The 13,774-nt window shown below is 56.6% G+C and overlaps 1 protein-coding gene across 1 annotated transcript; it reads left to right on the top strand.

Moving 5' to 3' along the window:
• Positions 1–3,723: 3,723 nt before the first annotated feature.
• NCLIV_068360 (putative toprim domain-containing protein) lies at positions 3,724–11,986 on the top strand (the record flags this gene model as incomplete). Its single annotated transcript, XM_003886388.1, has 6 exons — positions 3,724–5,242; positions 5,785–6,494; positions 7,110–7,529; positions 8,145–8,618; positions 9,133–9,386; positions 9,976–11,986. 6 exons carry the CDS (start codon positions 3,724–3,726, stop codon positions 11,984–11,986), a joined length of 5,388 nt encoding a protein of 1,795 aa, XP_003886437.1.
• Between the last annotated feature and the right edge of the window lie 1,788 nt (positions 11,987–13,774).

The raw sequence follows: 13,774 nt of genomic DNA on the forward strand, positions 1-13,774 counted from the left end.
GGGGGTGTAAACGAGCGCGCAGTTAAGAGAGCGAGCGCGAAGGAAAGGACAGATGCAGAGGAGACACTAACGCTCAGGAACGACAAGTGCACGTGGGCAGAAAACGACGAGAAACAGAGAGAAGACAAAACCTACCTGAGGCAGAGGGCCGATGACCCGAAGCAGGCGAGAGGCGTTAAGAACAGATTTGACTGGTTTGCGACTCGTCGCCACCTCCGAGCTCTTCTTGCTGCGACAGCGCGCAGAAGTGGACGAAGATGAAGAAGATGAAGAGGAAGAGGAAGAAGTGGTAGACGAAGATGAGGTAGACGATGAAGATGAGATAGACGAAGATGAGGTAGACGATGAAGATGAGATAGACGAAGATGAGGAAGACGAGGAGGGCGTCGTGGTGAGTTGTTTGGCCGCGTGGCCTTTGCCTCGTCGTTTGGTCGTGGACGGTGGAAGCAAGAGATTCCGCCTTTCTTGCGCGCATTCGTCATTTGGATGCAAGGCGGAAAGGCGCCACTCCGAGGCATCGGTTTCGGCCTCTCCAACCGCGCATGTGCTTTCCGCAGCTTGGGCGCTGCCTTCTCGCGTTTCGCCTGCGTTATCTTCCGCCCTCGCCTGTGCACGCTCCAATTCGCTCGTCTCTCTTGCGGCCGTTGCGGCTGCCTCACGTCGGTTCTCTGTCTCTCGATCGCCTCTTTCTTTTCTGGCCTCCGCTGCTTTGTCCCACCGACCCTCGAACGTTTGCGTCTTTCCTGGGTTTTCTTCGCTGACGCGGGGTCCAGCCTCTCGGCGCGCCTCGCGTTTCTTCTCTCTTCTCACAGGCGTCACCTCTCGCCTTTCGCCTCTCTCTTCTTCTCCGCGTCCTCGCGCCTCGTCGCTCTTTCGACGGTCAGCGGCTCGGCCGTTCCGCTGCGTCTGCTCATCTTGCTGGAGGTTCGGGGAGGGAAGGCGTCTGTGCGCGTGACCCTCCTTTCCCGCGCTCTCCAATTCCCTCGCCCGTCCTCCTCCCGCCTCCGTTTCTCCCCCGTGGCTCTCAGCTCGCCGTCGCCAATCTCCCTCGCGCTTCGCCTTTCGGCGGGCGCTGTCCTCCGCTTGCGTTCGCCTCCGCTTCCTCGCAGGCTCGGCATGAACAACACCTTCCGCCCCAACTGTCTCCTTTCCGCGCTCGCCTGGCCCCGCGTCCTTCGCCTGCCGCGGAGAACCGCCCCCCTGCGGCCTTGCGCGCCTTTCGCATGTGGACGCTTCTGTCGCCTCTTGCACGTTTTGTTCCGCATGCACTCGCGTGGCTCTCGTGCGACCGTCTGCGCCTCCGTCGTTCCCCTCCGTGTCTCTAGGTGTTCTGTCTTTTCCTCTGCTTCCTCTATTGCGGCTGCATCCCTCTGGTCTCCTTTCCTGTAGCCCTTTCCCCGTCGCTCTCTCGTCCTCCTCGTGAGCTCGGCCCCGCGCCCGCTTTTCCTCTTCACCATTTTTGTCTCCTCCGCCGGATTCTATCTCTCCCATGTCTCGCCGCTTTGTGAGAGAACATGCGCCATCGAGGCCAGACGGCGGGTTTACAAACAGGGCGGCTGTACAGCGAGAAGACAAAGACGAAGAAAACAAAGGCGATACGGAAGAAGAAAAGAGAGAAGGCGAGACGGAGGCTTGAAAGGAAAATTGGGAAACATGGAAGGCAGAGAGGTCGGCGACTTCTTTCCTTGTTTCTACCCGTGCAGTCCTAACCTGTTCGCCCGCATCGGTCGACCGACGCCAAGATGTCTCCTCACCGGCTGCTTCGAGACAGCAAACTTCGGCTTCCCTCGAATACCCGTCCTCCGTTTCCTCCTCATCGTTGACAACGATAAGAGGGAGAATTTTATCTTCTGCATGCGCATGCCTCTCCGCAGGTGATCGCCCCCGTCGAGAGCGAGAGCGCTGCAAGTCCTTCGCAGCAGTACAGGAAACAGGAGGCAGTGGAGCAGAGGTAAGGGAAGAAGAAGGAGAAGAAGGAGAAGAAGAAGAAAAAGGAGGAGAAGAAGAAGGAGGAGGAGAAGGAGAAGAAGAAGGAGGGGGAGAAGGAGGAGGAGAAGGAGGAAGAGAAGGTGGAGGAGAAGGAGGAGGTGAAGGAGGAGGAGAAGGAGGAGGAGAAGCGGGATCTAGTGGAGCACTGTCAGAATCGAGATGTGCAGGAGAGAGGTAGGAGGAAAGTGGGGCAGAAGATGGAGCTGATGACTGTGCAGAAGTCGAAGAAAGAGGAGGCGTTGGAGGCAGAGAGCTCGTCGCAGAGGAAGAGACCGGCTGAGCTAGGCGAGACCGTGGAGAACCAGGTTCCATTGGGCGAGTAGCGACAGAGAGAGATGGGGATGGCTCCATTCGCCTTTGTCATCGAAGTTGAAAGGTAACGACACACGCCAATCAAGGGCGCAATTTGACGGAGACACACCAAGAAGCTTTCTACAAACTTGTGTCAGGGGAAAGAGAGACTACCGATGTATCTAGGCCACCCGTGCGCCTGTCCGCTCACCTCCGGAGTCACATTGCACCATTTTTCAGTCAGATGCTCTTTTCAGGTGTCTACGTGTGCGTAAATTAGTATGCTATGTGCAAGTATGCAACGATATATATATATATATATATATATATATATATATGGTGGCGAGGAAAGACACAGTTAAAGGCTGCGGAAATGGGAGGGAGGGCAGAATTGCGGTGAGAGAGAAGGGAGAGTCGGAAAGAGAAACGAAGGAAGCCAGGAAGTCTGAAAAGAAGTTACGCGAAAGACAAAGAGATAGACTGCTGTCGGATACCGAGAACCACGAAGGCAAAGGAGGGCAATGGAGACGAGAGCGAGAAGACAAGGTCCCAGGCCGAGCGTTGCCTACACTTCTTGAGCGGTTTTTGTGGAAGAAATCTATCAGGGACGTCTCTCTCTGCGTTTTAGCTTCAGAAAAAAGGAAAAGCGAGCGAAGAAAAGAAGAGCTTTCTTGTCTCCGTTCCTCTTTTCTTCCCTTTACACACCCTCGCGTGTCTTCTGCATCTCCGCTGCATGCAACATTTTTTTGGGTTAGACCGCTGTCGGCGCCAGGTCACCTCTTTGCCCTTCTCTCGTCTTTCCTTTTTTTCCAAGGCTGTTCACATGCTTGAAAGCGATAGCCTTTTCCAGATAGACAAACTGCGGAAAGAATGGACAGATAAGTGACTGGTCAGTCTCTCTGTCTCCGTGTCTCTCACCTCCATCGCCTCTCGCGTGCATGCCTCCCAGGGATCGCAGCTTTTCCCGACGTTTGCCGTTTTCTTTTGTCGGTCTTTAGACCTCCACACATCTAAAACCTCGATACACAAAAGCGTCTCCTTGCACTTTCGCAATTTTGTTCAGGATTTCTCTTCTGATTTGCGAGAGGGGACGGCGTGTGCCGTACGGTCTCCCTCCGCGTAACTCCCTCGGGAACGCGATCGAAGTAGAGAGAACTTGGAAAATCCGAAACTTTCCGCCTCATCCATTTTAACTAATGTGGACAATTCCGCCTATTTCTCTCCATGGTGAGGATGGGCTTACGCCCATGCCTAAGACTATCTGCGACTATGTTTAGTCATGCGTATATATATATATATATATATATATATATATATATATATGCATAGGCGTGGTTGCTGTGTGTTTATGTAAGGGTAAGTATGTGAAGACGCGTCAACGGTTTTGCGTTTTTTCCTGGTTTCCACTTCTGAATTCACGTAACTGTAGATGTGTGTGCATCGATGCTTCGCGAGGAGGCACGAGAGAGAAAGACGAGGCGAAATGGAGGTCTTGATATGGAGGAGGATCGAGTCGGGACACCAGCCGTTCTCTGCGTGGGGACGACAGCGCCTAAGCGGTCAAAACGGCGTCCCTCGGAGGCCTGTCGCGCACCTTATCGTTGGTCCGTCCGCCCACGAAGCTGTATGCTGTCTTGGCTTCTTCTCCACGTCCTTCTCTCTCTCCTTTTCTCTCCACTGACCTCCTCTTGTCTATCCCCCGTTCGAACGCCTGACGCCCGTTTTCCTCAAGCCTCGAAAGGTCGAAGGAATTCTTCCCTCTCTTCTCTGTCGGCTCACCGTTCCTACCGCAACCGGCTTTCTCCGTCTGCCGCTCTCTCTTCGTTTGTCTCTCGTTCTCCCTCTTCGCATTCCAAGGCCGTGTTTCTCCCCACAAACAAAACCGCGCCTTTCGGTCCTCTCGCCACTACGTTTCATCCCTCCTTTCTCTCCAGCGCCTTCCTTTCCCGCGCCTTGTGCTTCGCCTGCGCTCCCCAGGCCGTTTCCGTTCCCTCTCCATCCGCAAATTGCTCCGGCGCGGTTTCCGCTTCGCCTTCCACTGCGGCGGCTCTTCCTCGTGTTTTCCGGTCGCTCTCATCTCGCGTGTTTTCTCTCGCGTACCCGAGCTTTCTCAAGGAGCCATATACATGCAGCGCCTCGCGCCTCTTGAGGCAGCGGGCACGCGAACGACGCGTCAGCCTGCTGGAGTCTCTCGCCTCGCAGGCGCGACTGTTGCGTCTCCACGCGCAGGCCGGCAAACGGCGAATTCCCGGGCTCGGCACAATTCAAACTGACAACGCAAACACCAGGGAAGGGAGCGAGACGAAAAAGAGCGAAACGACTAAGCAGACGGGGAAGGCGGAGAAGACGAACCACACGAGGGACACAACGAAGGACAAGGGCACCGGATTGCGCATTTCCACGGAGAAGCCGGGCGTTTTTTGCGAAAAGGCAATTGAAGGAGCGGGGAATCTTGGAAGGCGCGCTGCAAAGGCGAGCGAGGAGAGAGAGGGGAGAGACCGACTTGGAGGCGAAGGAACTGAGGAAGACGGGAAGACAACAGGAAAGGCAAGTGCTGGTGCTAGGCGAGCCAACCCAAGACACCGCGCAGCGACGAAGCGAGACGCGAGACGAGCCGGACAAAGGCAACGGAGTGCGGCAGAGATAACAGCAAGAAGCAAGACACACACGGCAGCTCGGACACGCGCCACGGCGCGGTTGAAACCAGAGGGTAAAGGTGGAAAGGACGATATAAGGCGGAAGGCGAGAAACGCGGGGGGAACCGTCAGGAACGAGACGCACGGAATCAAGGGGGGCTGGAATTCCGAGGAACGCGAGGCGAGAGCGGGGCAGAAAGTCCATCTGGTTCTTGTCGAGTCTCCCGCGAAGGCGCAAACGATCGCAAAATTCCTGCAGGAGGAGGAAGCGATTTTCGTCGTCCGAGCGACGCGTGGCCATGTACGCCAATTGGAGCGCAGAGCCGGTAAGGAAGTAGCGACGAGGAAAACGATTCACCAGGGGGATGAGGATGCTGGGGAGGAACGAGGAGAGACGGAAGCGAGAGAAGCGTGAGAGAAAGCGAGCGAGAGAGGCTTGAGAGAGAGGAGGAAGAGGAGGCGAGACGGGACGCGCGGGGAGAAGAAAGAGAAGAAGCGGAAGCGAGAAAAAACAGAGACCACGAGCTTGGAAGAGCGCGAACCGACAGCGCGAGTGCAGTTGGAGGCAAAAAGCAAGCAGCGGCGGGGGAGGCAAGGACAGACGATACGCTGGGGAGAGGGACGATAGAGAACCTCGGACGCGCCAAGGGAGGCGAGGATCAATGGCGAGCGTCAGAGGCCCGAGACACAGTCCGCGCTGGGGAAACGGCAGTCCACCATTGCCTCGCCTTCGCTTCCGTTCGTTTTGCCTTTTCCTTTCTTGCGTTTCTTTTCCGTGTTGCACGTCCTTTTTCTGTGGTTCTCCCGTTCTTTTATGAGACTCTTTTCTTCACTGCTTCTCCCCGCTTTTCGTCGCGCTTCTGTGCAGGCGCTGTCCTGGTCCGCGACGGCGACGTGTCCTTTGCCTGGCAACCGATTGGGGGCCGAGCGTCGCCGTCAGTCTCTTCGGCGATTTCGGCGGCTTCGCGAGACGCCCAAAAAGCGCCGACAGACGCTGGGAACGCTCAAGGCGACTCGGCTGCGAAAACGCGGAAACGACGGAAAGGCGACTTGGCGTTGCGGGCGGAGACGCTCGAGGAAGAGGCTTCCTTTCTGCTGAGAAGCGTCAAAGACGTTATAAGCGAATTCAGGTGTATCGACACTCTGTTCATCTGCACGGACCCCGATCGCGAGGGCGAAGCGATTGCGTGGCACATCTACGCCTCGCTCAAACGCCAAGCGGAGCAAACAAAGCTGCCGGCAGACTCTCCCAGTCCCCTCCCCGACGCTCCGCCATCTGTCTCGTCTTCAATCTCCTCTGCCTCTTCTCTTCTTTCGTGCATTAAAGCGATACGGCGTGTGCGCCTCCACGAGTTGACTCCGGCTGCTGTCCGCCAAACCCTTTCGTCGCGGGAGGAAGGCGAAGACGCTCGACAAAGCGGAGAGGACAACAACGCCAAAGGCGCGAAAGAAGAGGGCGATGAGGAGGCGGAAGAGAAGAAGAGCACAGGGATCCGTCAAGGCGCGACGCCCTCCCTGGAAGGCCTGAATGAAAATCTCGTCCACGCGTACCTTGCGCGACTCGCCATCGATTTTCTGGTGAGACTTGCGTTCCGAACAGACCGCTAACTTGACGCTTCGCGTCTTCGCGTCTTGTGGCCAGGAGATCTGAAATCCCCAACTCTTGAAGTGCCGAGAAAAATGTGAATGCAATCCCGATAGGTGTTGCTTCGTCGCCTTGTTGATTGCCTGTTTTTTCGTGGTCTCTCGGCGTGTTCTTGCACAACGCTCGTGGTAGCTACTCGACCCGAACGAGGCCGTTTTTGTTCGCCAGCGGCGGAGCCTCTAACTCGAAATAGCCGTGTTTCGTGTGTCCCTCTCTTGCTCCTTTGTGCCGACGCTTCCCGAAGCTCTTTTCGCACCCCCAGCGGGCGAAGCTTCGTGTGGATGTGTCGGTTGTGATCCGCCTCTCTTCGCCGGCTCCACGTGGGTTAACCCTTCTGTTTCTCCGCGCCTTCTTCGTCTCCTTTGTCTCCTCGTCTTCTTCTCCCCTCCCCCCTTTCGCGTTCCACGCCCGTGCCGCATCCTGTCTTGTCGGGTCTCGTTTTCTCGCGAGTCTGTTCTCTTCCGCTGCGCCGCCTACCGTCGCCTTCGCCTCATCGCGCCGTCTCCGCCTCCGTTCTGTGCCTCCGGTTCGCGTTTCTCCGCTCACAGGCTGGTTTCTCGCTGTCGCCGCTCCTGTGGAGAAAGCTGCCGGGGAGCAAGAGTGCAGGGCGAGTGCAGTCGGCGGCGCTGAAACTCCTCGCCGATCGCGAGGCCGCAATTGAAGCCTTCCAACCTCGCTCCCTCGCCTCCGTGCATGCGCTCGTGTGCCTCGGTCGTCCGTCGCCTGGAAGATCTGGGAGGACTGACACGTACTCGGGACACGAACAAACGCGAGACGACAGACGCGATGCTGGCGACGAGGGTGAAGAAGCAAGAGAAGAAGAAGGCAATGAAGGAGAAGGGGAAGGCAATGACGAAGAAGGGGAAGGCCGGGGATGTTCAGCGAGAGCAGCGCGGAAGGCCGGCAGCTCTCAGGGGGACAACGGTCCGCAGCAAGTCGCAGTGCATCTGAAACTCACCGTTTTCAAGGTAAGGAGAGAGAAGCCTGGTGAAACCGCGAAGCGGTGGCAGTGGATGAGGAGGACGGCGGCGCCAAACGCGAATCGCACAAGGCAAACCCAGACAGCCAGTGAGCGCCGAGGACCAGAGAGAGTTTCGCGGTTGAGAGAGAGGAAGCTGCGTGTGGGCGGATTCTTTGTTTTCGTTTCCGTGGTGCCGTGCTCCGTCAGAGCGGCTTGTTTACACCCTGACCCGCGCGGCCAGATTCCCGCCGTCATGCGGGCTTTGTTTGAGGATCGTGAAACTTCCGAGACAGGAGAGGAACGGAGGTGGACAGGCGCTGTGCGACTCGCTGTCGAACCCTCCGCTTTGCTGTTTCGAGTTCCGCGGGGTGTGTAAATGCATTTGTGGCTTTCCATCGTACGGCCTGGCGCATGTCACGAAGCAGGCGAGCAAAATCTCTCCCTGCTTGTCGGATGTCGCGACAAAGCTTCTTCCTCGAAGTCTGTGCTCTCCCCTTCAGCCACACTGGCTTGTCTCGTTGCGTCTCTCGCGGGTGTACCTGTGCGTCCAAAAAATCTCCCTTTTCTCTACCTTCTTGCTTGTGTCCATTCTTTTCTCTCATGGCTTGTCTCTCCTGACCAGGGAAAACCCTTCGCAGCCTCGCCGTCACCGACTACCGCTTCATCCTCTTTCGTCGCCTCCTTCGAGCCTGCCTCTGAAGCTTCACAGGCGGCCCCTCCGCAGTTTGTTGCGGAAGCGGAGGAGACGGCAGGAGAGGCGACAGGAAACAGCCCGCGCGAAGCGAGTTGCATGCAGGGAGGGGACAGTCGCGAAGCAGAAGCTGGGGAAACGGGGCAAGCGGAACGCCCGGAGTCAACCGCTGAGGTGGATGTGGATCGTGCGAGAGATGACAACGAACGACAGGAGGACGCCGAGAACGCAGGGGACGCCGAAGCGGTTTTAGAGGAACTGATGCGCATGCGATTTGATCGCCTGGATCTCGTTGTCTCTTCCTCGGACCTGAAGCCTCCAAGTCCCTTCCGCACCGCCACCCTCCAGCAGGCAGCTTCTCGCCTTCTTGGCTTCTCTCCCGCGACGACGATGCGACTCGCCCAGGTAGCCCCTCTCCTCGATTTTCACCTTTTCTCTGTGGTTTCTTTTCTCTCCCGTAACGTCGTCCTCGCTGGGGTGGTGCACTGTTTTCAGTCCTCGAACGGGTCTTCTCGGTGTGGCCTTCGCTTCTGCGCCGCGTTTTGCCCTCCTCGCTGCCTCCTTGGAGCCGAGTGTTTCGTTTTTACTTGTCTTCTTCTCGTGCTTTGTCCTTCCACAAAAAACCCGCCTCTATTCAGAGCTGCGCCGAGCGCCGCGTTCTCTCTCACTCTCACGCGGGTGTTTTGCGCCGTCTCCTCTCTTCTTTCTCGCCCCTTCTTTCCTGATCTTTTGTGTCGCTTTCTCCTCCCCGCGTGTCGGCAGTCGCTACCAGACGGCGTTTGTTCGCATGCAGTTGGTTCCCCTTCCGTTCCAGTTTCGCCGGCCATACCCGAGCGCGTACTTGTATCGATTGTGTGGACGTTCGGGGGAGCGCTTTCTTGTTCACCCGGAGAACCCCTTTCTTCGCTGTCCGGTTTAGGCTCTCTACGAAGGTGTGAGCGACCTCGGAGGCCTTATCACGTACATGCGCACAGACAGCTCGAGCCTCTCGTCTTCGACTCGCGCGGACATCCGTTCGTTTATCGCTTCTTCTTTCTCGCCTTCATTGCTCGGCAACGAGGAAGAAGAGGAACATGGCTCAGAGAAGCAGGCGAAAGGCGCGAGAAGGAAAACGCGGGAGACTCCGCTGTTTGCGCAAGAAGCGCACGAAGCCATCCGACCTACGAATATCGAGTATGCGCCGTGACGTCACTCCTTCTGTGACCTATGTAACTTTCTGCCGCTCTCCAGCTCTCCTCCGCCTTTTCTCCCGCCCCCTGTGTTTTTAGGGTTGTCGCCTCGGGGCGCTTCGTCTTCCTTCGGCCGTATTTCCTCCTTTCATCCTGACAGCGCTTCCTGCGATTCTGTATGTATGTGTCTCTCTCTTTTCTTCTGCTCGCTGTCAACGGCAATCGACTGGTCTCTCGCCTCGTTTGTGCTTCTCTCGCACTTTTTGTCTCTCTCGTGCTTTCCTCTACCCACCTCTCGAACGCCTCCCCTTGTTCCCGTCTTCCTCGTCTCGATCCCGCTGTTTCCTATGGATGTTTCCAGTCCCTTTTCCGTCGCCGCCTTCTCACGCCTGCACTCGATTGTGCCCCGCCTCTCCTTCTCTGCGCTTTTTTCTCCTCGATGTTCGCCTCTCCCCTTACCCAACTTTTCCCCGTCTCTTTCCCCCCGTCCTCTCTGTGCTTCTGCCTTCCCGTGCCTTCCCATCTCCTGGCCTTTGTGTGGATCGCCCCTCTCCTCGAGTGTCTCCTTTTGTCTCCGACTCTGCCTTCCGCAGGCTGAACCCCGAGGCCCTCCGCCGGCGCCTCGCGGCCGGCCTGCCTCCTCAACAGCGCCCCACGGCCGCGCCCGCAAGGGACAGCGCTGGAGCTCCTGACGCGGGAAAGCAGCCGCCAGAGTCGGAGGAGAACGAAGGTGAGGCAACGATAAACGCGAAAAGCGAGAGTCTGAGCAACGCACACGTCGCTCTCTACGAGCTCATTTGGAGACGCACCGTCGCGTCTCAGATGGCTTCGGCCCGGCGACAGTCCCTCAGGATCTCGCTGGTCTCTGGCCCCCCTCGCGAGGCAAGCGCGAGCAACGAAACCGCAGAGGCTCAGAGCAGCAGCGGACGTAGGAGGAGCAAGCGCGGGGTGCACACGGAGACTGAGTCTGACGACGGGGCGAAGGAAGATGCGACTCGCAAGGAGAGACGCCGAGAAAGGCCCGAGGGTGAAGGAAACAGCGAGACGCGCTTCGAAGCCGAAATATGCCGGACGGTCTTCAACGGATTTCTGGACGTGTATGCATTTGCGCCGTCGGCACGCGACCGCGCAGAGAGGGATTCCGAGGACGAGGACGACGAAGCAGAAGACGAAGACGCAGCGCGAAGCGAGCCATCCTTGCCTTCTTCGACGGCCGACGTCTTCTCTTTCTTCGACGCGTACAGCCCCGTGTCTTCGCGCCTGAATCTCCGCGGATTCCGAGCGCCTTCTCGGGCGGCGATCACTGTGCCTCTTTCACCTTCCCTGTTTTGTCATTCCTCGTCCTCGACCTCTTCCTCGTCTCCGTCCGCTTCTCCATCGCCTTCCTCCGAGGCCTCGCTGGCCTCCCTTCCAACCCCGTGGTCTCCTACCTCTCCAGTTGTATCATCTTCTCTTCCTTCTTCTCTCGCTTCTGCTGGTCTGCCGTTTAGCTCTTCTTTGCAGTTTTATGTTTCCCGGAAGTGCACGCGGCCTCCGCCGCGTTACTCGGAAGCGTCGTTAATTAACACCCTCGAGAGGCTGGGCATCGGCAGGCCCTCAACGTACGCCTCTGTGCTCGCCTCGCTCTCTGATCGCTGCTATGTCTACCCCACAGCCTCCGCTTGGAAGCGGGCACAGCACGGTGTCTCTGCCTCGTCTCTGGGACTTGCCTCGGCCGGTTCTGCATCTGCCTCGCGCTCTCCAGTCGGCACTGCTGCGAGGCAGGCGGCTCGCCCAAGACGCCGGAGCCTCCTCGCCCCGTCGCCCCGCGGCCGGCTCGTCGCTGCCTTCCTGGAGGCTTCCGTGCCTTCCTTCGTGAACGCAAACTTCACTGCAAATCTGGAGGAAGCGCTCGACTCTGTGGCCGCCGGGAGCGACGACTGGGTCCGCGTCGTCCACGCCGTCTGGGAAGGTCTGAACGCGAAGATTGCGGAGGCGGAGAAGACTCACCCGAAAGCCGTGAGGGACGCGCTGGAACAAACCTTGGCGCGGATGATCTTCGGCGAAGCGAGAGACAGAGAGGAGACCGGGGCGACAGACGGCGAACGCAACAAAGAGGGCGAGCCAAAGGACCGGGACGAAGACGGTGGGGAGCCGAGACGCGAAGACGAGACACAAGGAAGTCCCGAGGAAGGCGGACACAGGGACAGCGAGGTGACGAAGCCTCGAGCCGGAACCGAGGGCGATGGAGGAAACCCAAGCGACTCGAGCAACGAAGGAAACGCGAAGCGTGAAGCTCCAGTTGCACGTCAGAGCTGCCTAGATAGCCCCATGGTCGTCGCTTCTCTCCCTTCGCCTTCTGCCTCGTCGCCGTCTTCGACTTCGTCGTTGTCTCCTTCCCTTTCGTCGTCTGTCACTTCTTCTCCGTCTTCCTCCGCGTCTGCCGTTTCATCTTTCGCTTCGCCTCGATGTCCTTCATGTGCCGAAGGGGTGTTGAAGCTGCGCATTCACTCGCGCGGAATCTTTGTCGGATGCAGCGCGTACCCCAAGTGTACGTACACGCAGCAGGTGCCGCCTCCCCAGAAGCGGGAGAAGGACGAAACGAGCTTAGCTGCCGAATCGTAGTTTTCCAGTCCCTCGCACGTGTTCGCGGATTCTTTTTCTAGCAATATTCTGGCTCGGAAACGTCTCATGCCAATGGAAACAGAAAATAGCAGGTCAGTGCCATCTTGCGCCTGAAGAGGAAACAATTTCTTTTTCAAAATCGAACAATCGAGGCGCAAACAACGAGAAGAAAGCTGACAGTCGTGCGCTCTCTCAAAGGACTCCGGCAACTTCCAAACGCGAACCTGTAGGCTTCGCATTTCCTCGTAGGCGGACACCCGGCGACTCTACATACATATATATATATATATATATATATTCATGCGCAGATAGGTATCGATATGTGAATATCTCTATGTGGACTTGCTCTGCGTGTATTCGCAGGTTGATGTTGGTACGTGTTTTTCAAACGGGAACCGTGAGGACACTTGAACTCTCAAGCTGCCACCGTGAAAGTCCATCTTTGTGCATGGATATGTTCAAATACATATGTAAATACACGTATGGATTGAAAGGCACATGTACGCGTACATGTAAGTGCAGAGCAAGGCGATGTGACATCAAAAACGGGCTTGACAACTCTCCTTGATTATCTATCTACTTCTGTCTCTCTGCTTCCTAAAATTGAGAGTACATAAATATAAATGCATGCGTTTTTCTTGAGAGGCCGCGGGCCTTGTGTAGCTAAAGAATTGTTTATGGGAGCGGCTCGGATTTCTTCTCCCGTATTTCCTAGCTGTAACGAGCTTTGAGAATTGCGTGTCTCCGCCAGTTGGGAGAGGCTGTGGCGCTTTTTGAGGCACACACAGAAAGCTGGGTGAGATGCCTTTGCTTTCTTTTGCAGCGACAAGTTCACGTTTTAATCTGTTTTCGGTTTCTCTCAAACAGCCGCACTCGACACGCCGCTGTGGAGCGAGGTGGGCGCCTTTCCACGCGATTTGAAAGCGATTTCTGGCGCGCCTCTCCTCGCACAGTCGTCCGTAAAGACGCACACAGATTCGCGACATAGACTCCTGTATATCTCACAGAAACTCCATGGATATAAATATAGAGGAAGACATACGTGCACGTGGCTACATCGAAACATGTATGTGTGTGCAAATCGTTTATGCAGATGCATACACTGGTACATAGATGTGTACACCTTTATAAAGATGTGAAGAAAAGCAAAGACGCCGACGCGCAAGGCTTTCCCGAGAGAAGACGGCTCTTGAAGGGCGGAGCGAGTTTGGCACAACCCTGGAAACTCGGGAAAGGCACAGTGGCAGCGAGTGAAGGCGAGTTCGACACCGCGCATGCGTCCCTGGTTGTCAGCTTAAGAAGAACGGAGGAATAGGGGCGAAAGGGGGCGACCGAAAAGGTTTTTCAGGAAACGACGAAAACAGGCGACAGCCCGTGGGTATTCCGAAATCGCGTCTACTGTCTTTTGTACCACAGCACAGAAGGCGAATACAGTCGAAAAAGCAACCAGAAAAACAGCGGTATCAGAGACATACATATACAAGCATTTATACTTATATGTAGATATGAATATGTCCATTGAGGCATCTCAAGGTCGGAATATCTTTTCTGCCTCCCGTGTGTGTTTCGTGCTTTTGTCTTTCCATCCCATAGATTGCAACATTCCGACTTTTTTAATCTTTTGCTCTCTTCTTTGGCATTTCCCCTTCGAGGGCTCTGTGAAGAAACGGCTCCTTTGCGACACGCCTCTCTACAACACGTGCCGGCCGAGGCCGACCGCGCGGGATATAAATGCGAAAGAGACACAAAGAAAGGCGAGATAGAAGCTCGTGAAAGCGAGAGTAGAGA

Source organism: Neospora caninum, chromosome XII (genome assembly GCF_000208865.1).
Source record: "Neospora caninum Liverpool complete genome, chromosome XII".
NCBI classification, from domain to species: Eukaryota; Apicomplexa; class Conoidasida; order Eucoccidiorida; family Sarcocystidae; genus Neospora; species Neospora caninum.